The sequence below is a fragment of the Octopus bimaculoides genome, chromosome 7 (genome assembly GCF_046866305.1).
Source record: "Octopus bimaculoides isolate indiv1 chromosome 7, ASM4686630v1, whole genome shotgun sequence".
NCBI classification, from domain to species: domain Eukaryota; kingdom Metazoa; phylum Mollusca; class Cephalopoda; order Octopoda; family Octopodidae; genus Octopus; species Octopus bimaculoides.
In genome coordinates, this window is record NC_142934.1 from 64,268,339 (window position 1) to 64,295,256 (window position 26,918).

General features: G+C 38.6%; 1 protein-coding gene across 2 annotated transcripts; it reads left to right on the forward strand.

The window, feature by feature from the left end:
- Positions 1-26,918, forward strand: LOC106878089 (uncharacterized). 2 transcript variants are annotated; one of them, XM_089355455.1, is made up of 5 exons: positions 1-901; positions 16,728-16,908; positions 20,715-20,869; positions 24,033-24,207; positions 25,769-26,918. In XM_089355455.1, exons 2-5 carry the CDS (start codon positions 16,759-16,761, stop codon positions 26,576-26,578), a joined length of 1,290 nt encoding a protein of 429 aa, XP_089211581.1. In that variant the 5' UTR covers positions 1-901; positions 16,728-16,758; the 3' UTR covers positions 26,579-26,918. The 2 variants fall into 2 exon arrangements, with proteins under 2 accessions (XP_089211581.1, XP_014782675.2); XM_014927189.3 differs by lacking the exon at positions 16,728-16,908 and having other exon boundaries at positions 210-901.

The window sequence follows — 26,918 nt, forward strand, 5'->3', positions numbered from 1 at the left end:
AAAGAGTTAGAGAAAGAGATCAGAGACAGAGGGGTTGTTGATGTGAGTGAAGGTAACAGAAAGACAGAGTTAGAAAATGTGAGGAATGATAAGAGTGACTGCGACAGAGAGCGTTAACAATGTGTGTGAGAGACAAAAAGAAGGAGACAGAGAAGATGGTTGTATAATGTGAGTGAAAGAGAGGAAAAAAAGGGGAAGGAACATAAAATGTACAGGCGCACAAAGATAGTATAGAAGTAAATGTGCATTAAACAAGTGAAGAAAGAAATACGTGTGTACGAGGAAAAAAGAGAAAAGTATCTATTTTATTTATAAGAAAGAGGACAGTAAGAGATAAATATAGATAGAAAAATCAGTGAAAGAGTGTGTGTATGTGTGAACGAATGAGAGGGAAAAAGATTGAAAACTAGAGAAATAAATAGAGAATGTACGTATGTGTGAGAGTGTATGTGCGTGAGTGAAGAAAGGACAGGAAAAACAATATGCGAGAATACAGAAAGAACTTAGGTTATAGTGGTTGGCGGTGTTGAAAGAGTAGGGCAGGTGCTTTTATGAACACGGAGTGCTAACAGAGGAGGAGTTGGCAGTGCTTACTTGTTCTTTAGTTATAGTAGTGACAGTAGCAGTAATAGTAGTAGTAGACATTATTCTTGTTATTATTGTTGCCGTGGCGGTTTTTTTCCCTCTCCAAAGCGATCCTTAAACCAACTGGTGTGCTAAGAGATACGACATATGTTCTAGATTCCAACACCATACTTTAAAGAAAAAAAGTTAAACTAAAGTGTCAAACAAACAAACGTAAAAAACAAAAGTCATTAAGAACAAAAGCAGTTTGAAAAACCGAATCCGACAGTTTAGAATAAACTGGTCTCTGGAACGATCAGTTCTTGTCATCTTCCCCGTGAGTAAATTCATGCCCTCATTTTATTCGATGCGTGTGTGTATGTATGTATGCATGTATGATTTTATAGTCATGATTATGGGCCACAGAAATTCATTAGGGAATGAGTATTTGTATGAACAAACATGAGTGAGTGTAAGTATGTGTGCATATGAGTATGTATGTGATAGAGACAAACAGAGAGAGAAAGAATGATAATTAGAGAGAGAGAGAGAGTGAGAGGACGAAGGAAAATTAATGAGAGAGAGAGAGAGGCGAGTGAGAGGAGACGGGGTTTTTTTTTTGAGGAAGATATCGACACATGCTTGCATTCTGTATGTAACTTCCACAACATATTGCTCATCACATTTATGAGTGTTTTTCCCTCCACGATATGATCGTATCTCATGGTCGATAACTGTTTATATGTATGTGTAAATAAATGCTTTTATCGGAAAATATAATGTGTTTACGTATATTTCAACAGAAACAAACATATGGTCATATAGATCATTTTTGCTCATACACATGCGTACGCATACTCACACACACATCTTTTTGAAAGAGATACATGTACACGCTCACACACATAATGTGTGTATGTGTAAATATTTGCGTTTGTGGGTGTGTTTAAATGAAAAGCATATTGCCACAAAGCGTAACTAATTCGTGAGTAAATGGGAAAATCTGGTCATACACAAATATTACATACATAGACACGTTTGAGTATGTATGGAAAAATAGTATCAAAGAATTTATGTATGTTTGTGGTAAACAAATAGATAGATAGAGAGAGAGAGAGAGAGAACGATAAGTGGCCTTGTTTCTTCGATAAGGCGTTGTTTTCAAAATACTCCGGCACCTTTATAGGTCCCTTTATCTATCCCTTCCTCATACCTGTTTATCTTAGTAAATTCTCATTTTTACCTTGTTCTTATACAGCTTTCTACAGACCTCAAAAGTGATTACTTGATTTGCTATAAACAGCAGCAGTATCTATCTAAAATCACATCCTATTTGAGAAAGGATAAACCAAAAAAAGCGATGAGGTGATGGATAGTCATGTGAGGAACACTTTTGATCAGGTTTATTGAGTTAGGACTGATCTAGGGTTAAACAAGATCTATTTTCTGATCAACAGAATTATAATTTTAATCATTACTCAAAAATAACTTTCCGAAAAGACTGTTTCCTAAAGATTAATCTAAATAACAGTATTGTTATTTCTAATTGTATATCGGTATGTTAATTTCATATCGTTGTTTTAGAATCATTGAAACTAGGTTCGTTATATCAGATTGCTTCAGAAACGTGTCACATCCTAGTTACCCTTAACTAACCCTTTATGACTGGTGCAGAAACTAGCCAACCATCCACCCGTTTCTCTGTCACCTAACTACTATCTGCTATTTTCTTCACTACGACCCACGTAGTCATTCGATCTGTTAGACATGACAAGCAAATTTCCTCTAAACTACACTCTTCCGTCTCAAAGAAAAAAAAAAAAAGCGGTACATTGCATAGTGTAACTTGAAAACAAAACTGGATGGTCACAATTAGAATGCTTTTGATCATACGTCTGCTTAATCAAGGCTGGGTTGTGGCTATACAACAACGAATCTTGTCCGCAGTCACCACCTCATTTTGTACTCGCAGTAATCACAATTCTCCAATGATTGTCTGTGTATGTTGCACGTTACCTTGCCCTTATAAGATATGTGTATGAATATTATTGTACACACGATTTAGGGGCATGTACACAAACACTTATAAAAAATTGGCGATTTACTCTGTCGGTACTGATTGTTTCTTGCTCGACACGATCCTTCAGAATATACTACCATCTCTCTCTACTCGTCTGATTGATCGTAGTGAACAGGAAATCGTAAGTAGTTTAGCAATGAAGTGACTCACCAGTTTCATACAAATAATTATACTCTACAGCTTGTATTGAGTACGCTTTGAGTATCTGAGTATGTACGTGTGTGTATGTGAGTGTGTGTGTATACAAACAAATGTATGTATGTGTGCGTGCGTGCATGTGTATATGTATGTATGTATGAATGTGTGTGTGCGTGCGTGCGTGCATGCATGCATGTATGTATGTATGTATGTACGCATGCATGTATGTATGTATTCACGTGTGTATGTATGTATACTGCTAGCAGCAGCGCTTGCAGCAGACGGCAATAACAATGCTCGAACAAAACAAAATATCTTCAGAATTGCATTAGGATTATCATTAATAATCGAAGAAGCTCCTAGAAAAACTATTGGACCATTCAGAAAATTAAACACAACCCCAGAGTATTCTCATCATCATCGTTTAACGTCCGCTTTCCATGCTAGCATGGGTTGGACGATTTGACTGAGGACTGGTGAACCAGATGGCTACACCAGGCTCCAATCTGATTAGGCAGAGTTTCTACAGCTGGATGCTCTTCCTAACGCCAACCACTCCGAGAGTGTAGAGGGCGCTTTTAGGAGTGGTTGGCGTTATTCTTTAGTAAAAAGCAAAGGCTTCTGTTTCATTTATTAGTGCACTAAAACATCCTCCAGATTTTGTCAAAGTTGTAGAGATTCTACTGAAGCAATACTGTTCTCTTTTCAGTGGTACTGATTTGGTTGATTTATGCTGTATCTATTGAAGTTAAACTAAATCCCTGATATATCAATCCTTAGACATCATAGTGGCTAATAAAATTAAACACAATGCAGCTGTAAAGCATCTTAAGTTACCCCCCAAGTATCTTGTAAACAGTATCGACATCAACTGATCCCTTTTGTCTATTTTTTGGAGAAAATGTATGGATGCTGTCTATAATACCTGAGCATTTTCTGTCCCTGTTTGTCATCCCAGCTTTCAAAAATGGAAATAAATTGCTTACAGTAAATTACTGTTTGCTTACTGGTCTCTCTTATTTAAGTATTAGAGGGAGAAAGAGAGAGAGAGAAAGAGTGATGAAGTAACAATAACTGATTTTGAAGAAAGCAACAATCTTCTAAATCTCAGCTACCAATAAGTAGTAAAGACTGCTTAACACAGCTTCTACACTCTAATGACATTTTGATTGCTTTAAGCGTGGGCCCCCAACATATGTCACATAACTCGGCTTCAGTAAGGCCACTCATAATCATTAATCATAACATTTTGATGGAGAAAATTATCCAATATGGGAGTCTGCAGAAAGGTAACTGCAGAGGTTTAAGTGTTTTCTAGTATAACCCAACATATTGCAATCAATAAAATCCACTCAAGCCCTGCAAAAGCGATGCAGCGGTGTCCAGCTCAGGAATTGTGTTAGCCCTTCCAAGACTTTCCTTATGTGTATATATATATATATATGGTGCCCCAACATGACTGCAGCTTTAAGGCCCGAGACAAGTTAAAGAGTTCTACATAACTTTCACATCTTTGCTCTAGGGAGTAGAGTTTTAAACTTTTACCATCTCTCCTAGATAATCTTGGTGCAGCAACATTGAATAGCTTCTAGTTCCATACCAACACTTTACATTGACCATAGCTGAGAGCAATAATCCCAATAGCTGAGAATGAATGTCTCCAGGTGACATTCTTGTGAAGGATCTTGCAATGCATTCTACTAATTTGCACATTGTTGCCATAGGTGCATGAAACAAACCATCATTACTCATATTAACTTTCAGGTTGTGCAGTAGTTGTAATTCTGGGATTGCAGTATCTCTTGTCCTATATATCCTGATTGTGGCAAGTGTCCTATATATCCTGATTGTAGCAAGTGTTTAAAGTTTTCTGTCATTAAATTGCTTGTGCTATCTTCAGCATATTTGCATATTGTATTTAGGTCTTACTGGGGATTTGAGACATTATCAAGGTTCTTGATTGCCTTTGATACTTACCTGTCATCAATATTGCTAGTGAGAGTGCTGCTTGTGCAATTGAAGGTATGCCTGAGAATACAGCTATAAACAAATATGGTTCCTAAAACAGTTTCCTGGTGGACTCCATTCAGCATTAATGTTTCCCATGGAAGCACATCTTAACCACTCTTAGTTTTCCAATTTTGGTGAGATCATCATGATCAACTTTATCAAAGGCCTTTGCAAAGTGAAGATATATCACATATACATTTGAATAATTTAGCTGCCATTTCAATACCCAGGCATAATGCTGTAGGAGCTTTGTAAATCTACTCAGGTAGAAATTATGCTGGTTGTTTGTACGCAAGTCATTTATTTCCCAGAAATGTGATCAGTTTCTCATTGATAATTTAGTTCTGCAATTTTGTTGATGTGTGAAGTTAGAGAAATAGACTTTTAATTTTTATCATCTGCTCTTCTTTCTCTTTTATTGATATAGTATAATATGCTTTGTTTTAACCTTTTGGAGAATTTTTACCAGTGAGTAAGCTTTTAAATTCTGGAATAGTTTTGCTAAAGCTTGTTTTCATGTTATTACGAGAATTATTGGAAAGCTACCAGGTTCTGTTGCTGAGTTTAAACTCATTTCACCTGTGGCTGACAATACATCTTTCTCCTTTATGCTGATGTTATCAATTATTGCACTTCGCTCCCATAGAATTGCAATGTTGAAGAACTCATTTGGCTTATTTATTTACATGTTTTCCAATGAGGTGGTGACAATACTTTAGAATTGTTCATTCAGTATTTCCTTTATCCTTTTGAGGTCTGCAGCCAGCTATTTTTTTGGAATAATGGTCTTATTTTGTAAAGTACAAAAACTAATTATTTTGCAAATCAATAAAAGCTTTAGAGTTTGTTTCCTAATTTTCTGCAGCTCTGGTTTATTTGTGTTTCTTCCCTTTTCATAAGAATGTTTGATTTGCTTTTCAATATCTAGAAATATTCCCTTTAGGTAGTATTTTTCACTGTTCTTGAGTTGTTCACATAAGCAATTTGAGATCTATATTTTTTTGTGCTTTTTGTTTTGGACTCTAATCAGAAGACTAATAGATATTGTATACAATGTGTAATATACATATATATGTATGTATGTGTGTGTGTGTGTGTGTGTATGTATGTATGTATTTTTTTTTTTTTTTTTTTTTTTTCTTTTCAAAGTTTCAGCTCAGAGCTGCGGCCATGCTGATGCACCACCGTGTATGTATATATATTATATATATGTATATGTATATATATATGTATATGTATATAAATATTATATATATTATATATATATTCAATATATATAAATATATAGGCATGGGGAGAAGCTTGCTTCCCAACCACAGTTCTGGGTTCAGTCCCACTGTGTGGCATCTTGGGTAAGTGTTTTCTACTATAGCCTTTCGCCAACCAAAGCCCTGTGACTGGTTTTGGTAGATGGAAACTGAAAAAAGCCCATTGTGTGTGTGTGTGTGTGTGTGTGTGCTCGCATGAGTGTGTGTGTGTCTTTATGTTGGTGTTTGTTCCCCCCGTCAATGTTTGCCAACTGGTGCTGGTGCGCTTATGTCCCTGTAACTTAGAAACCAATAAAATAAGTACCAGGCCTAAAATAGAAACCAATAAAATAAGTACCAGGCCTAAAAAAAAAAATAAGTACTGGAGTTGATTCATTTGGCTGACAATTCTTCAAGTCAGTGCCCCAGCAATGTCACACTCTAATGACTGAAATGCAGTGGCCGTTGCCAGTACCGCCTGACTGGCCTTTGTGCCGGTGGCATGTAAAAGCATCTACTACACTCTCGGAGTGGTTGGTGAAGGGCATCCAGCTGTAGAAACTCTGCCAAATCAGATTGGAGCCTGGTGTAGCCATCTGGATCACCAGTCCTCAGTCAAATTGTCCAACCCATGCTAGCATGGAAAGCAGACATTAAACGATGATGGTGATGATGATGTTTATCTGAAAGAAGCCTATCATATACCTCATCATCATCATTTTAATGTCCCCTTTTCCATGCTAGTATGGGTTGGACAGCTGTTATTGAGACAGATTTTCTATAACCAAATGCCCTTCCTGTTGCCAGCTCTCACCAGTTTCCAAGTAAGATAATATTTCACTCTGATCAGAATATTGGAAATGAATGATACTGCTTGTATGATATTGACAATAATTTTACAGCTATCACATGATGTCAAGATAAGGAGACACAAATATACACCTACTTATATATATATATATATATATATATATATATATATATATATATATATATATATATATATATATATTGGCTGATGCTGGTGGTGTGTGAAAACCTCTCGCATTGGGCCATGCTTGAGAAGAAAACCCATTGAGTCAAGTAAAATCATAGTCATGGCAGATACTGGTGTAATACAAATAGCACCCGTGCCAGTGGCACAGAAAAGTACCTGTTACACCCTCAGAGTGGTTGGCATTAGGAAGGGCATCCAGCCATAGAAACCATGCGAAATCAGAAAACCAGGTTAGAGTCTGGTACAGCTTGCCAGCTCTGGTCAAACCATTCAACCCATGCCAGCATGGACAACGGACGTCAAATAATGATGATGATTATGATGATGATATATATATATATATATATATATAATATATATATATCATCATCATCATCATCATCGTTTAACGTCCGCTTTCCATGCTAGCATGGGTTGGACGATTTGACTGAGGACTGGTGAAACCGGATGGCAACACCAGGCTCCAGTCTGATTTGGCAGAGTTTCTACAGCTGGATGCCCTTCCTAACGCCAACCACTCAGAGAGTGTAGTGGGTGCTTTTACGTGTCACCCGCACGAAAACGGCCACGCTCGAAATGGTGTCTTTTATGTGCCACCCGCACAAGCCAGTCCAGGGGCACTGGCAATGATCTCGCTCGAAAATCCTACAGGAGCCAGTCAGGCGGTACTGGCAACGGCCACGCTCAAAATGGTGCATCTCATGTGCCACCCGCACAAGAACCAGTCCAGGGGCACTGGCAACGATCTTACTTGGCTTGCCGGGTCTTCTCACGCACAGCCCATTTCCAAAGGTCTCGGTCCGTAGTCATCGCCTCGGTGAGGCCCAATGTACGAAGGTCTTGCCTCACCACCTCAGCCCAGGTCTTCCTGGGCCTACCTCTTCCACGGGTTCCCTCAACTGTTAGGGTGTGGCACTTTTTCACGCAGCTATCCTCCTCCATTCTCACCACATGTCCATACCAGTGCAATCGTCTCTCTTGCACGCCACAACTGATGCTTCTAATGTTCAGCTTTTCTCTCAAGATACTTACACTCTGACGGGTATTCACATTGACATTACACATCCAACGGAGCATACTGGCTTCATTCCTTGCGAGCTTACGTATGTCCTCAGCAGTTACAGCCCATGTTTCACTGCCATGTAGCATGGTTGTTCGTACGCATGCGTCATACAGTCTGCCTTTTACTCTGAGTGAGAGTCCCTTTGTCGCCAGCAGGGGTAAGAGCTCTCTAAACTTTGCCCAGGCTATTCTTATTCTAGCAGCTACACTTTCAGCGCACCCACCCCCACTACTAACTTGGTCGCCCAGATAGCGGAAGCTATCGACTACCTCTAGTTTTTCACCCTGGAATGAGATAGAAGTTGTTTCCTGTTTGTTTGCAGTCTTTATTGCACCTGAACATCTGCCACAAACAAAAACTAACTTGCTAGTTAACCTGCCTTTGATGTTGCTGCACCTCTTATGTGTCCATAGCTTGCACCGGGTACATCTTATAGAGTTACTACCTACTCCTTTTCTACATACTGAGCAGGGCCATCTACCTGAAGGGGTTTGTGTTTTATCTACCTTCCTACTTATTAGGATTTTGGTTTTAGCTAGGTTGACTCTAAGGCCCTTCAATTCTAGACCTTGCTTCCACACCTGAAACTTCTCCTCTAGTTCTGATAGTGACTCCGCAATTAGGGCAAGGTCATCAGCATAGAGGAGCTCCCAGGGGCAACCTGTCTTGAACTCCTCTGTGATTGCCTGGAGGACTATGGTAAATAATAGGGGGCTGAGGACGGAACCTTGGTGGACCCCTACCTCTACCCGGAATTCATTGCTGTACTCATTTCCAACCCTCACCTTACTGGCAGCATCTCTGTACATGGCTCGCACAGCTCTCACTAACCATTCTTCTATCCCAAGTTTCCTCATTGACCACCAGATAAGGGATCGGGGGACCCTGTCAAAGGCTTTCTCCATGTCAACGAAAGCCAGGTACAGAGGTTTATCCTTAGCTAGGTATTTCTCTTGCAACTGTCTCACTAGAAATAAGGCATCAGTAGTGCTTTTACCTGGCACGAACCCAAACTGCATCTCATCTAAATTGATTCGCTCCCTAATTAGTTGGGCTATGACCCTCTCTGTAACTTTCATAACCTGATCTAACAGCTTGATGCCTCTGTAATTATTTGTATCTAAAGCGTCCCCTTTACCTTTGTAGCAGTTGACTATGATGCTGCTACACCAGTCATAGGGTATGACTCCTTCGTGTATCACCTGGTTCGTAATACGGGTGACTAGGCTATAGCCAACACTGCCAGATATTTTGAGCATCTCTGCAGTGATTCCTGATGGGCCGGGGGCTTTCCCGGTCTTCATACTCTTAATTGCTTTATCTACCCTGGTACTATCAACTCGGATAGCTGGTCCCTCTATTGGGTCGACATAAGGCAGGCTCTCTTTCTCCCATTCATTCTCTTTATTAAGCAATTTATCGTAGTGGCATCTCCAGACCTCTTTCTTTGCATCCTCATTTAATGCAAGCGTACCATCATCCATGCGAACACATTTCTCTCCTACAACATCACTATTCTCTCTCCTACACTGTCTTGCAACACGAAATACCTCACACAGTGCCACATAAAAAGCACCCATGCTGGTTCCATGTATAAAGCACCTGTACCACAGCCATGTAAAATACACCCAGTACACTAAAGTAGCTGGTGTTAGGAAGGACATCCAGCTGTAGAAACTATGCCAAAACAGACAATCTGAGTCTAGGCAGCTTTCTGGCTGGACAGCTCCTGTCAAACTGTCCAGCTCATGCCTCTATGGAAAACAGACGTTAAGTGATGATGATGATGATGATGAGCTTCTTTCTATTTCTGTCTACCGAATCATCTCACAAGGCTTTGGTCAGCCTGGGACTATAGTAGAAGACACTTGATGAAGTGTCTTCTACTATACTGACCAAGTGTATTCTACTATATATGTATGTATGTATGTACGTATATGTGTATATGTGTGTGTATGTGTATACATATGTATCTATGTGTGTGTGTGTGTGTATATATATACATATGTATATCTATATACATGTATATATACATGCATATGTATGAGTGTGTGCTTGTGTGTTTGTTCCCTTTCCTTGACATCACATGATGGCTGTAAACGAGTGTCACCATCATACAAGTGATGTTGTTTTGATTCCAGTCGTACATGAAAACCTGTCTGGTCATGGGAAAACTTGGATCAAAGGCATTCCAGCTATGAGCACTGCAATGTGTCCTTTATTTAAGATGGTAGGGTGCAAGGTAAAATATTTCCCATTGCTATAATATTAAAAATGAATGACACTGTTTCTACAACACGAACAGTCATTTTACAATTGTCACATGATGCCAAGACAGAGAGACAGGAGTGGCTGTGTAGTAAGTAGCTTACTTACCAACCATGTAGTTCCGGGTTCATTCCCACTGCATGGCACCTTGGGCAAGTGTCTTCTACTATAGCATCGGGCCGACCAAAGCCTTGTGAGTGGATTTGGTAGACGGAAACTGAAAGAAGCCCGTCGTATATATGTGTGTGTGTGTGTATGTTTGTGTGTCTGTGTTTGTCCCCCCCCCCAGCATTGCTTGACAACCAATGGTTGTGTGTTTACGTCCCCTGTAACTTAGCGGTTTGGCAAAAGAGACCGATAGAATAAGTACTAGGTTTCCAAAGAATAAGTCCTGGGGTCGATTTGCTCGACTAAAATGGCGGTGCTCCAGCATGGCCGCAGTCAAATGACTGAAACAAGTAAAAAAAAAATACATAAACAAACATGGTAGGGAAACTTAGCTGTTATTTCTAGCAGGTTGAATGGGCATGTAAAGCAGGAGTGGGAAACTTTTATAACAAGCATGAAATAAGAATAGCCCAAAAGGCAAGTCAGTTTATAGCAAGTTTTAATTCATAAAATGTTAAAGAGACAAACATACACACACTCATATATGTACACAAGCATAGTAAGGAGATTTAACTGTTATTTCTAGCCGGTTGAGTGGGTATGTAAACCAGGTGTGGGGAACTTTTATAACAGTAGGGTTGAAGTATGAATACCTCAAGAGGCAAGTCGGTTCAAACAAGTTTTAATTCATTAACCCTTTAACATTCAGATTATTTCTGTCAAATGTTGTTGTTGTTGGCACTCCATCGCTTACAACGTCGAAGGTTCCAGTTGATCCGATCAACGGAACAGCCTGCTCGTGAAATTAACGTGCAAGTGGCAGAGCACTCCACAGACACATGTACCCTTAACGTAGTTCTCGGGGATATTCAGCATGACACAGTGTGACAAGGCTGACCTTTTGAATTACAGGCACAACAGAATCAAGAAGTAAGAGTGAGAGAAAGTTGTGGTGAAAGAATACAGCAGGGTTCGCCACCATCCCCTGCCGGAGCCTCGTGGAGCTTTAGGTGTTTTCACTCAATAAACACTCACAACGACCAATCTGGGAATCGAAACCGCGATCCTATGACCGCGAGTCCGCTGCCCTAACCACTGGGCCATTGCGCCTCTACATGGCAAATGTAATACTCAATTATCCACATTGTTTTTAATGAATCATGCACAGGCACAGGCGTGGCTGTGTGGTAAGAAGCTTGCTTCCCAACCACATGGTTCCGGGTTCAGTCCTGATGCATGGCACCTTGGGCAAGCACCTTCTACCCTTCTATAGCCTCGGGCTGACCAAAGCCTTGTGAGCGGAAACTGAAAGAAGCCAAGCCCGTTGTATATATATATATATATATATATATATATATATATATATGAGAATTTACGAAAAAAACAACAGATAAAGACAGGTGGTGTAAACAACAAATGGATGTATTAGTATAACGCTCAGGAATAGAGAAAGTCTTTAACGTTTCGAGCCTATGCTCTTCAAATGAAAGGAACAGAGAAAGAAATAAGGAGAGAAAAAAAATATAAATGTAGTGGTCAGCGATCTATCTATCTATCTATCTATATATATATATGATTGACCGTTGACTGAACACTATTCAATTTTTTTTCTCCGTGTTTTTCTCCTTGTCTCCGTATTCTTTCTGTTGAAGAGCGTAGCTCGAAACGTCAAAGACTTTCCGTATTCCCGAGCGTCATACTAATATATACTTTTGTTATTTACACCACCTGTCCTCGTCTGTTGTTATTATTTGTATATTCTCCTATATATATATATATATATATATATTTATGTGTGTGTTTATATATATATATTCCTGCACCCCCACCATCACTTGACAACTGATGGTGTGTTTATGTCCCCATAACGTAGTGGTTTGGGAGAAGAGACCAAGAGAATAAGCACCAGACTTACTAAAAATAAGTGCAGGGATCGATATCTTCGATTAAAAGGCAGTGCTCCAGCATGGCCACAGTCAAATGACTGAAACAAGTAAAAGAACAAAAAAAATATCTCATAGCTTTGAGATTTTGAAGTTGTGATTGTATATTTTTAGAATGACGTAGGATAGGTATGACAGGCCAGACCTGGCTGGTTTAAACATTAAAAGGTAGAATATTGGGACCAGATATGGCCGGTTTAAATACTAAAGGGTTAAAGATTCGACTGACTTCTATTGACAAAACTGTAGTAGTTTACAAACTATTTGTAGCAACAGCGGCAGCAGCAGCAGCTACTGCTGCAGAATGTTGTGGAAAAATCTTACATAATCATTAATACATTTCATGGACAATTATGTCTAAGTAATGAGGTTGTGTCATGACATGACATCATCTTGTGGTTGAGTGAAAGCATTTTTTTTTAGTATAGTTATGGATGCCGTTGTCATCATCATCATCTCTTTTAATGTCTCTTTTCCATGCTGGCATGGGTTGGACGGTTTGTCAGGAGTTGGTTAGGCAGAAGACTGTATCAAGCTTCACTGTCTGTTTTGGCAGGGCTTTTATGGCTGCATGCTCTTCCTAACTTCAACCACCTGAAATTTTCTTGGAAATCAATAGTTCAGCAGGAGTATCAAATAAAAGTCAATAGTTCCCTTCGATTTTAGCTTTATGCTCCATAAAGCAAAACAACCAGATACCATATTCTTTTCTATTCTAGGCTCAAGGTCTGAAATTTTGGGAGAGGGGAGCCAGTCGATTAAATCGACCCCAGTATGCAACTGGTACCTAATTTATCGACTCTGAAAGAATGAAAGGCAAAGTCGACCCCGGTGGAATTTTATTGTGTTGAGTCATTTGTGTCATAGTACAGGTTTTATGTCGAAGATTGTAGCTTTTATCTTTTACTTGTTTTACTCAGCGGATTGTGGCCATGCTGGAGCACCACCTCAAATGTTTTAGTCAAGTAAATTGATCCCAATACTTACTCTTGCAGTCTCTTTTTGTCAAACTGTTAAATTACAGGGATGTAAACAAACCAACACTGTTGTCAAGTGGTATTGGAGGATAATCACATACATAGATATATACATCACACACATACATACATACATATATATATATATATATATATATATATATATATATATATATATATATATATATATATATATATATATATATATAATACACACACTCATACATACATACAGATATATATATATATATATATATATATATATATATATATATATATATATATATATATGTACATATATATATATCAGGATGATAATGTCTGTCTATCTGTTTGTGAATCCCTAAAACTCAAGAACTACACAACTGATTTCATTCAAACTTTAAACATGCCTTACTTAGGGTCCATGTAGTGTCATGGGCCAAAAAAATTTTCAACTTGCCTAATGCAACCCCAGGAATTTACAAATGTGAACAAACAACTTATTCCCTACAAATTCATTGGTCGGGAACTTATATTTGTTTCAGATTTTGGTTCAATGCCAGCAATTTTGGGGAAGCACTAGTGTAGTTAGAGGTGGGAGGCAGTGGTCTACCCCATGTGGCACTTTTAGTGGGGCAGCATCACTTTTGGGTCTGCTGTAGGCAATATGTATTTTTTGTGGGGACCTGTGGAGCAGCAAACTGAAGAGACACTCTGGGTGGTGCACACTAGCTACAATAGTATGGGAGAGGGGTTGAGTTGATTACATAGACCCCAATGCTCAACTGGTACTTATTTTATAAACCCTAAAAGGATGAAATGCAAAGTTGACCTCAGTGGAATTTAAACTCAGAATGTAAAACAGGCGAAGTGCTGCTAAGCATTTTGTTCGGCATGCTAATGGTTCTGCCAACTTGCTGTCTTGTAGGAAACATATTAACCCTTTTGATGCTAACCCACCTGAAACCACCCTTAGTTTTGTGATACAAACTTTTTTGTTTTAAAGTTATCTAAATTAAAATACTCCCACAAAATTTCATGTTGTTTATGCACCAAACACCACTTAAATAATGATTAAATTATATTACTTATTCTTTAATATTTTTCAAAATCAGTTGAAACAAAAGCAGTTTATTTCAACAAAAATACGGCAACTAAAATTTACTGTTTTGGTGTTAAGACTTAAGTGATTTCTTTTTGTTGGGATTTTTAGAGATTTCCTTATAGACAGTTTCACATTTGAATGTAAATGCAATTTCACTTATAAGTGAGGAGTTCTCCATCTTTAAATTTCTTCACTTACTTGTAATGCTTTAGTTGTAGTTGATAGTAATGCCATTGTCTATGATAGAGCATTCTGGTATTTCAGTCTTAATGTAGGGTTGTAGTAGTGATTGCTGATGGTAATTGCATTTGCAATACAGTATCACTCTTCCCTTGGTTAACCATGCTGGAACAGATACAGCAGTGAGTTCTCCAGCAGTAATTTGGTGAGTTCAGCTACCTGCCCAGGCTCCACTGCTTGTCAGGCTGAGAAAAGCAAACTGTCATGTGGTAGTGGAGACCTCCGGTGTCTTCAGCCCCTGGGCCATACTTTGTTTCGAAAGTAATGACAGCCTTTCGAAAGGCTGTCATTACTTTTGAGACAGAACTTCTTGATACACCAAACATTTCGGCTGTTTTCGTTACTCTAGCGCCTGCAATACGAGCACCAACAATTTGACCTCTTTGAAAGTCCGATGGATCTGTCATTTTAATGAATTTTAATTACCTTTTTCTGATATGTGAAAAGAAACAGTAATTTTAGCGAAACATATTAAGCAACACTTAAAAACATAAAAATAAACAAGCTTTTGACGGTTTTATAGATATTTCAAAATTATGATGCTATGATGCTAGGTGTTTCCATTATTTTGTCCAACCCCTGTCTATATATGTATATATATCGAATGAGTCAACCCCAGTACTTGTTTGTTTTTAAGTCTCGTACTTATTCTATCAGTCTCTTGCTTAACTGGTAAGTTATAAGGATGTAAACACACCAACACTGGTTGTGAAGCAGTGTTAGGGGACAAACACATACACAGTAATGCACACACATATATACATACAACAGGCTTCTTTCAGTTTTCATCTACCAAATCTACTCACAATGTTTTGGTCATCCCAAAGCTATAATAGAAGACACTTGCCCAAGGTGCCATGCATTGGGAATATATATAAATATGTGTGTGTGTGTGTGTATGTATGTATGTGTGTATATATGTATGTGTGTGTGTATATGTATGTATATTATATATATATATATATATATATATATATATATATATATATATATATATATATATATAGTGAAGTATATTGCCACTTAAGTGTGGCTGACCCCTAGGGGTGGATGTTACTGTTGCTTTTAGCCCCAGGAGGACATCTCCTCCAGCTGGCTTATCGACACACTACTGTGTCCTGTTTGCCAAGGGAAGTTATCCCTCTCATCGTGATCTGTAGCACGAACGGACCCGGGTTTCAGGGTTATTTCCCTTCGTCAGCGTCCGATAGCCACTGATCTTTGATGAGAGAGATAAATTCTTGGCAATCTTATGTATACTTTTCCAGTGAAATTCTTCACTGATATCGAAAAGGTGAAAACAAGGAATGTTAATTCTCTAAATGAAGTATTAACAGTAACTGCACGATAAAGTGAAGTATATTGCCACTTAAGTGTGGCTGACCCCTAGGGGTGGATGTTACTGTTGCTTTTAGCCCCAGGAGGACATCTCCTCCAGCTGGCAAACAGGACATAGTAGTGTGTCGATAAGCCAGCTGGAGGAGATGTCCTCCTGGGGCTAAAAGCAACAGCCAGAGGAGACAGGGTCCATTATGAGCTTGCGAAACTTGAAGTAGCACGGAATCTGAATCGAACTGTTTTGAATAATACATGTAACACCTAATAAATGTGTTGAGTGCCCACTCACTCATATATATGTGCGTATGTGTGTGTGTGTGTGTATCATCATCATCGTTTAACGTCCGCTTTCCATGCTAGCATGGGTTGGATGATTTGACTGAGGACTGGTGAAACCAGATGGCTACACCAGGCTTCAATCTGATTTGGCAGAGTTTCTACAGCTGGATGCCCTTCCTAACGCCAACCACTCAGATAGTGTAGTGGGTGCTTTTACGTGCCACCGTCATGAAGGCCAGTCAGGAGGTACTGGCAATGGCCGTATATATATATATATATATATATACACACACACACACACACACACATATATATATATGTATGTATACATATAAATATATACACATGCAAGCATATCTTTATCCCAATTTTTTAATTCTACTTGCAGATTTATCTAAATCTACCCAGTCCTGTCAAGGATGGGTAAAAAGGCAGATGGCAAACCACGCAGTCGGTCAACATCTTACATGTTCTTCGTCAAGATTTGTCGGGAAGAACACGAGAAACAGCATCCTGGTGTTAAGTTAGATTTTAAAGAATTTTTACGGAAGTGTTCAGAAAGATGGAAGGTGTGAGACTAATTACTTTTTTTTCTTTGCCTGTTTACATTTATTTTTTTTATTCACACACACACACACACACACACACACAAACACTGCTACATATATATACAAATATGTATATTTGTATGTATATATATATATATATATATATATATATATATATATATATATATATATATATTGGTGTATATATGTCAAAATCACTTTAATGACCACTTTTCCATGCTTGTATAGGTTGGATGGAGTTTTGTTGAGATGAATTTGTAGCATGGTTATGATGAAAGACTTCTCCGTATATATACATCGTTTATGTATAAATTGAGACACAAAGTGTTCATTTCAATACATGGAGAATAAACTGTGTATGAAATGACATATTACAAGTGCAGCAAATCTTCATCAGAAATTCACATTTAGGCTGATTTTACACATCTATGCATATTCTTGTTGCCAGTTGCTATGATATGTTTCTTCAGCTATTGCATTGGGTTGAGTATGTAGCTGTGGAAACAGCTATTAGTGAAATTTGTGCTGGGTTGAGCATGTAGCAAAAGAATTCATCAACGAACAAATTCATCAAGGAACAAGTTTGCTCATGGTCTGAATTCACTTTGGCTTTTTCATGCCAAAACCATTTGTAGCCTCTGTTCACAGAAAGTTCTTGTGATTGTCACCAAATTATCACATGAACAAAGAGCGCTGATTGGCTGAAATGGGGGCTGCACTCATGATGAACTTGTGGTTTACATGTAGCTGAAAGTGGGGTTGAAACCAACTTTTAAGATTTTTACTACAACTGGATGCCCTTCCTCTCACCAACCCTCATCTGTTTCCTAGTAGGTTAATATTTCCCCATGACTAGATATGTTTTCATGGAAGATTGGTAATGAAAGACACCACCTGCATGATGGTAACATTTATTTCCAACTGTCACACGATGTTAAGGCAAGGAGACAGTAACACACACACACACACGCACACACACACACACACACACACACACTTATGTACTCACATACAATATTATTCACAAATTGTGACATAAAAGAAATAAGCAACACAATAGTCAATATATAATATGCTACAATATGTAATAGGTGGAGGCGCGTGGCTTAGTGGTTAGGGTGTCAGCATCATGATCGTAAGATTGTGGTTTCAATTCCTGGACCAGGCGACGCGTTGTGTTCGTGAGCAAAACACTTCATTTCATGTTGCTCCAGTCCACTCAGCTGGCAAAAATGAGTAACTTTGCGATGGACTGGCATCCCGTCCAGCTGGGGAACATATACGCCATTGAAACTGGGAAACCGGGCCTATGAGCCTGGCTAGGCTTTAAAAGGGCGCATTTATTTTTTTTTTTTACAATATGTAATACATACCTCAATTTTTAGGACTTGAACTGTCTTAAATACCTAATACCATTTATAATTCACAGTGTTGCCCAACTGGCTACAAAAGTGTATCTCAGATCTACCACAAGCCTGAAGGCTCATAATACAGGAGCTTATCCTATTTCAACGGCATTTAACCCTTTAGCATTCAGATAATTCTGTGAAATTGTGAAATGTAATATTTATTTACTGACACCCTTTTGAAATAATCATGGATTATGTTGTAGCTTTGAAATTTCAATGAAGTGATTGTTTATTTTTTTTAAGAGTGACATTGTAAGGTAGGTATGAGATGCCAGATCTAGCTGGTTTCAACATGGAACAAGTAGGATATTTGGGTTGGATATGGCTGGTTTAAATGCAAGATGTTGGCATTTAAACCAGCCATAAGGTTATTGCATCGTGGTTGGCTTCACCTGGGCTCACACCCGTGACTTCCATTGTTTGCCACAAAGCCTTCCTATTTTTACTGGTGATTGTGCCACCTAAAATTTTAGACCCAATAAAGCTTGCACAATATCATACACACTCTGTTAACATGACTCACAGACATGCCAGGGCAAGATATCCTGTGCTAATATGGGTCACCAGCTCAGGAATGTGAGAGTGCCATTATCTCAAGCGCAAGCAAAAGATCCCCAAAATGTCCAATCCCATTCCCTACATGTCCGGTTTTAAATCAGAGTGACCTTCTCATATGGCAGTGAGCTGGCAGAAATGTTAGCACGCCTAGCGAATGCTTAGCAGTATTTCATCTGTCTTTATGTTCTGAGTTCAAATTCCGCTGAAGTCGATTTTGCCTTTCATCCTTTCGGGGGTTGATAAATTAAGTACCAGTTGCATACTGGGGTCAATCTAATCGACTGGCTCTCTCCCCAAAAATTTCAGGCCTTGTGCCTAGAGTAGAAAAGAGTGACCTCATACACCCATACATACATACATGCATACACACAGACACATAAATGCTAGCAAACAAAATTAATCTATATAATCTATTAAATTATCTATAAATACATGTATTATATACATTCCTAATTTTAGTGAAAAAAATGTGCGTTTTGTACATTGGTTTTTTCCAGTAATTGTTGAAATGTCTGGATTGGCCTTCCTAGTGTTGACCAATTCAGCTGTGAAGTTAGGAGCAGAGTCTATATTTTGTTCAGTAAGACAAACTGGTGCAAGTAGAGTTACATCTATTGTTCAGTACACAGCACTGTTCACAGCATCTATTGTTCAGTACACAGCACTGTTCACAGCATCTATTGTTCAGTACACTGCAGGCAGATTTAAACTTAGGATCCTGTCATCACTTGTCCAGTATTATTAATTAAATTGACTTACACCTCATTGATACGTTCTTGAATTATTGAACAACTAACCAATCTTTGAGTCTTTTGCATTTTGCCATTGGCAGTGCACTTTTTCTATAATAGAAATATGTTTGTATTATAATCCTGAATGTTTGAAATCCCAAATGGCTAGAATTTTGAAAACAAACATCTTTACAAGTTCATCTCAGGCTACATTATCTAATATGCTCTTCCTTTTTTTCCAAAGATGGTTGGATATAATTTGAAAGAGATTTGGCTACTGTTTTCAGCAGACCAAGAATTTACCACAGCATAGTGGTATAATTCGCCACTAAGTATTGGCCTGTAAAACTGAGTAATACTGAGATCAATCCTTGCTTTAAGCTCTCTGCAGGGAAAGTTAACTTGCAATAGACTAATATCCTATCAAGGGGAAGATTTACCTCTCATCAGGCCTAGCAAGATCTGTGACAGATGTACTAGTCCCAGTGTATCCACAGACAAGTGACCTTATGGTTAACCTTTTTTATACCAACCTATCTGAGTCTACATCTGATTCAATGGTATCTTTTATCTTTTATTTTTTAATTGTTTCAGTCATTAGACTGTGGCCATCCTGGGGCACTACCTGGAAGAATTTTTAGTTGAATGAATTGACCCTAGTACTTTTTTTCTTTTTAATTTTTAAGCCTGGTACTTATTCTATTGTTCTCTTTGCTGAACTGCTAAGTTATGGGGACATAAACACATTAACACTGGTTGTCAAGCTGTGGTGGGGGACCAACACAGGCATAATGACTCACATGTATACAAGCATACGCACACATGTACAGGACAGGTTTCTTTCAGTTTCTGTCTACCAAATCCACTCACAAGGTTTTGGTCAGACCAAAGCAATAGTAGCGGACACTTGCCCAAGGTACCACACAGTGAGATGAACCTGGAACCATGTGGTTGGGAAGCAGGCTTCTTACCATACAGCCATGCCTACAAACTTTCTGTTTATAGTAATTCTAAATTAAAATATACATCAAAATTTCATGTTCATTTATGTTTCAAACACCAACTTAGATCCACATTACTATTTTATCATGGTACAATTTCCCTTCAGGACATGTTACCTATGGAAAAGAAACTGTTTGAAGAGATGGCTCAGAAGGACAAGATTCGGTACGAAAATGAAATGGCTAACTATGTGCCACCCCCCGGTGAAATTAAACGGAAACGGAAACAAGTTAAAGATCCGAATGCTCCAAAACGTTGTCTGTGAGTGGAAGTTTACTCTGTACTCTGGAAATTTTTCAAACTTTATTTTCTATTATTTCTTTTAATTCATTATTTTGCATCTTGTATATAGAGACATATGTGTAAGTATCATCATCATCATCATATCATCATCATTAAATATCTGTTTTCCATGCTTACATGTGTGCATGCACGTATGTGTGTGTATATATATATATATATATATTGAGAAAGAGAAAGAGAGAGAGAGAGATATATTTATATGTATATATGTGTATATATATACATATATATGTCCAGTTTAATATCATCACCTGCCTTTAGAACAGTCCACTCTGTAACAAGCACTCTGGCCAAGTTTCTGGTCTGAGGATAATTCACACCAGTTTTGGAGACTGTGACAAGGTTCATGGGTACTACTCTGTCTTCTGTGATTAAGCATCATAAAAAGAAAAAGGTCAATTGAAATCTTCTGTTTTACTAACTCTTTATCTGCAAAACATTGTAATACAGTGTTTTCTAACATATAAGCCAACATAGAGTATAAAATAAACATGTAGTGTAATCATTCAAACATAGTTACCATCTTTCCAAATCCTGCTGCATTTCACTTGGAATTTTTGGCAACTTTGGTTAGAAAAATTCAACTTGTATCCTGGAAAACATTGTAATAACTAACAAATTGTTGTTAGTATTGTTATTGAGCCTGTCCAGGGAGTTCTGTTCAAGCAAGCCTAAATTATGCAGGTAGTCAATCAATTATTTTCAGAGCAGAATGAGGGTATGGGATTTTTTTTTCTTTTCCATTTTCAAATGGTTTGGTCTGAGGGAAGGAACTGAGACTGTGGCTCTAGCAGGTCCTCTGACACTGGTGAGACTGATGCAGTTGATGTTCTTGTTGAACATGAGTCAGTCAACAACAGTAGGAAAAACACTGGCAAGGAAGGAATTCCACATGGGTAGCATGGATAACATTCAAGGTAGAACTGGGATAAGTGATATGGTGTGGATCCTGGTGAGGGTAGTGGTAGACACAATATGGATAATGAGGGGAGGAAAGGGGAGTGAGTCACATGTGTCAAAGTGAAGGTGGTATGTAATCAGTGGGCTCTGAGAGAGGCCACTGTCATAGTGATAGAAACGACAGAGGGGGGTAAACTACGTATTTAGGGACCAAAAGTAGGAGTATGTTGGTGGTGTGACTTCCTGCCAAGTGGTTACATGTCTTTTATTTAAAAAATTTTGTTTTTAATGCAATCTCAGGCGTTTGTATGTGTAGCAGTAGCATCATCAACCTCCTGCTCTGCTGTGCAGTGGAATGTTACATCAGAAACTGTGTACAAGTTGGAGCATGTTCAGTGTATTTTGCCTCCTTGTCTGTTCATATATTGGGAACTGTTGATGCCTTAAGATAACCCTTTACCTATCCAAAGTATTTCTATTAGTTTGTCCTTAATATCCATTCTTGTTTTCGGACTTTTAGTTAGCCCTTGTTTCATGCATTCAGAGTAATATAAAACTTTCCTTTCATAAGGACCAAAGTACTCTGGTAGTTAAAAAGAATTGGTAATGTGTATAATTTATGATGCATGGACACCTGGGAAATACATCCTGTGTGTCACGTGTTACACAGGACAGAGAAAGGGTTCGTAAGTAATTGCATAACTAGTTAAAAGAGTTAAGAAGTTACTTATCCTTTTGTGTTTGTACTACATCTCTCCATGGCTAAAACACTTAAGTCTCATCTGCTAAGTTCATCTAGCTTTAAAACATTGTTGTTTAGATTCATATCAGCCTTGATAGTGTAAACAGATCTCTGATCAAAGGCCATTCTGGCTACGATCATATCTGATATTCTAGAATAGTGTACCTTGGACAATATTATTTAATGTATTCTTATTTAAGATGACAGTGAATGGTTGGAGGAAGATTTGCCTGCTATTTCTAGCAGGTCGAATGACCTCATAGAATTTTCTTCTTACCTCTGTAAGTAGTGGCACTCTTGTGTAATTTATGTAAGTTATGTTGGTGTGTAGTGTTATGATCAGTGGAAAAATATATGTCTATAATAGGCCAGCTACAGATCCAGAAGATTTATCTCCCTTCATTCCAAAACCATACCAACTTACCTTGTGAATTCTTGTGATTCAAATAAGTGTTAGCTTTCTTGTGCAGTTGAAGATCCTAATGGTAACTGCAATGAATACAAAGTAAGGTGGAGCTCAAATTCTATTCGACATGTTGATACCTTGGAATTTGTAAGATATGTTTAACAGTCCCTAGAAAAGAATAGTACTCAAATACCGAAAGTAGAGTTATATGTTTTTATTAAAGCTGCAAAATTATTACAAGACTGTTACTCAGAGTTTCATATTCCTGTTCGTTGGACAGTTGTGATGAAAACTTATCACAACCATCTAGTGTACGCGTAGCTTTAATAAAGTATATATATATATATATATATATATATATATATATAGTTTTAGGGAAATTAATAATTTTCATCGATGAGTTCTTGAAAACTGGTTATTTTCCCTAAAACTATATATTATATATACTTTATCTATAAGGCTCAATTTAATTTTAATTTTTTATAAATTGATTTTAATTGAGTTTTTTACCTGTAATTTTGGATTTTGTCCCTAATATTATTATATATATATATATATATATATATATATATATATATATATATATATATATATGTGTATATATCATCATCATTATAATTTAATGTCTATTTTCCATGCTGGCATGGATTGGACGGTTTGTAATCCTGGCCCTCAGCTCATCCTTTGTATTGTAGCTGGATTTGTTGGTCTCTCATTCCACCACACCCCACATAAAGAAGTTGAGAGGGTTGCAGTCAGGTGGGTTAGGATGCCAAGCATCAGGTTCCACTGAAGAAGTGCATATGTATTTATATATATACACACACATGAAAGGCTTCCACACAGTTTTTGTATATCAAACTCACTCACTTGGCATTGGTCGGCCTGGGGCTATAGTAAAAAATAATTTACCCATGGTGCTGTGCAGTGGAACTGAACCCCAAACTATGTGGTTTCAAAGCGAACTTCTCAACCATATAGCCATGTCTGTGCCTTATTTACCTCTGCTCCTTATATTACAGTCACATTAATTTACTTTACATCTTCTCTTTCATTTCTATTTTCATTTTCAGCTCGGCGTTTTTCATCTTCTGTAAGGACCACAGAGCAAAGCTGATTGAAGAAAAACCAGAATTAAAAGTATCTGAAGTGGCTACACTGCTGGGAAAGATGTGGAAATTATCGACACCTGAGGTGAAGAAATCATATGAAGAAAGAGCAGCACAAGATAGAAAACGATATGAGAAGGTAATTGTTTTGTTTGTTCAAGAGTTTTATATCAAAGCAAGTATGGCTGTGTGGTTAAGAAGTTTGCTTCGCAACCACATGTTTTGTGTTCAATCCCACTGTCTTCTACTGTAGCTCTAAGCTGACCAAAGCCTTGTGAGGGCATTTGTCAGATGGAAACTGAAAGAATCCCATTGTGTAAATTGTGTGTGTGTGTCTATGTGTGCGAGTGCATGTGTGTGTATGTATGCGTGTATGTGAGTGTGTATATTTGTGTCTTTTTATCTTGATATTGTGGAAGCGCAATGGCCCAGTGGTTAGGGCAGCGAACTCGTAGTCATAGGATTGCGGTTTTGATTCCCAGACCGGGCGTTGTGAGTGTGTATTGAGCGAAAACACCTAAAGCTCCACGAGGCTTCGGCAGGGGATGGTGGCGAACCCCGCTGTACTCTTTCACCACAACTTTCTCTCACTCTTACTTCCTGTTTCTGTTGTGCCTGTAATTCAAAGGGTCAGCCTTGTCACACTGTGTCACACTGAATATCCCCTAGAACTAGGTTAAGGGTACACGTGTCTGTGGAGTGCTCAGCCACTTGCACGTTAAGTTCACGAGCAGGCTGTTCCGTTGATTGGATCAGCTGGAACCCTTGACGTCGTAAGCAACGGAGTGCCAACAAATCTTGACATTGCATGACTGTTGTAAATTATCGTCCTTCATTTCCAGTGTTCTGTGAAAGCATGTCTGGCCCAGGTGTAATATTGCCTTGCTTGCAAACAGGTAAGGACTAGTGAAAGGAAGGACATCCAGCCATGGAAAAAGAAACTTCTTTTAAAAATACTGCACACCATCTCACTCTTGATTACATGAACCTTTAAATGGCAGTAAAGAGTTTGCATGATTGTGTGTGCCAAGCAATCAGAAAAACAAAAATTATCTCTTTTCCTGAAGGGTAATTTTTATAATTATTTTCACTTTAAATAAATACAAAAACTATAGTAATTGTCAGTTTCTCTTCCAATAAAATTTACAATCTCCTTGTTGAAGAGTGCCATAGATTATTCACTTTTGTCTAATGACGGCTAAATCTCTTTTACTCTTTTACTTGTTTCAGTCATTTGACTGTGGCCATGCTGGAGCACCGCCTTTATAGTCGAGCAAATCGACCCCAGAGCTTATTCTTTGTAAGCCTAGTACTTATTCTATCGGTCTTTTTTGCAGAACTGCTAAGTTATGGGGACGTAAACACACCAGCATCGGTTGTCAAGCGATGCTGGGGGTCAGCCTTGTCACACTGTGTCACGCTGAATATCCCCGAGAACTACGTTAAGGGTACACGTGTCTGTGGAGTGCTCAGCCACTTGCACGTTAATTTCACGAGCAGGCTGTTCTGTTGATCGAATCAACTGGAACCCTCAACGTCCTAAGCGACGGAGTGCCAACAACAACTTGTTAAGATAGTGGGTGTTGTGGTGGTGGTGGTGCTTGTTAAAATTGTTGTTGTTGTGATGATAGTGGTCGTTATTGTTGCTGTAGTGGTGGTTGGCTGTGTGTTTATTAATTCGTCTTTATTGTTAATTGCAGGAAATGATAATCTTCCGAAGTCAGCAAGTCAGTGTTGAATCACCAAAGGCTATTCCTGTACCAAAGACCACAAATGAAGAATTCCAACCAAAAGCAAAAGTTGCCAAATTGAAACCAGAGAAATCAGTTAAACCTCAAGCACCAGTAGCTGTACAAGTAAAATCTCCACCGTCACAACCACAACTACCGCCAGCAAAACCCATGATTAAAAATACCAAAATAACTGATAACCGGACCAAAGCAGCAAAGGCACAGATGGCTGCTCAAGCGGCTCAAGCGGCACAAGCGGCACAAGCAGCACAAGCAGCTCAAGCAGCCCTAGTTGCAGCAACAGTGAAAAGAGTGGTAGTAGAGTCAGACGATGAGTCAGACGAGGATGATGATGAGGAAGAAGGTGCAGAGTCGGAAGAGGGGGAAGAGGGCAGCAGTGAAGCTGGGGAAGAGAGCAGTGGGGAGGAAGAGGAGGAGGAAGAAGGGGAAGAGTCAGAGGGAATGGCGGAGGCGGTGGAAGTTAAGGGCAAGGCACAGTGCAAGGACAGTGGTACCATCAATACTGACAACAACAACGACGATGTCGACGATGACGATGATGGTGATGAGGATGAGGATGAGGATGATGATGAGGAGGAGGAGGAAGTGGAGGAGGAAAATGACAACAATAATGACGAGGATAATGATGACGAGGGGGATGATGGTGGTAATAATGCAGGTGTCGAAGTTGACGATAAAGATGACAGCAGTGATGATGATGATGACGATGAGGACGAGGACGATGAGGACGATGACGATGAGGAGGAGGAAGATGAATAAAGCAATGCAATTTGAGAGGCAAAAAGTGCTTTTTTTTTTTTTAATATTTTTTTAATCGCTTAGTGAGAAGGGGCAAAAGGCAGCCCCTGTGGTCCATTTGGGCCTCTGACTGGTGGCAGGAAAGGTGGACATTATGCTCAAAACCAGAGATCTGTCTCAAATGCTTGTAACAGAATGGACTCTGCTAAAACCATCTGATGGCCTGTTGAGGTTGTTAAACAAGTCTATGTATTAAGTCTACCAAAATCGTCCTACTCTATCGAGATCATGTACACATTGCATTTATTTATTAAAAAAAAATACAAAAAAATACAGGTACCAAAAATGCTATAAAAGAAAA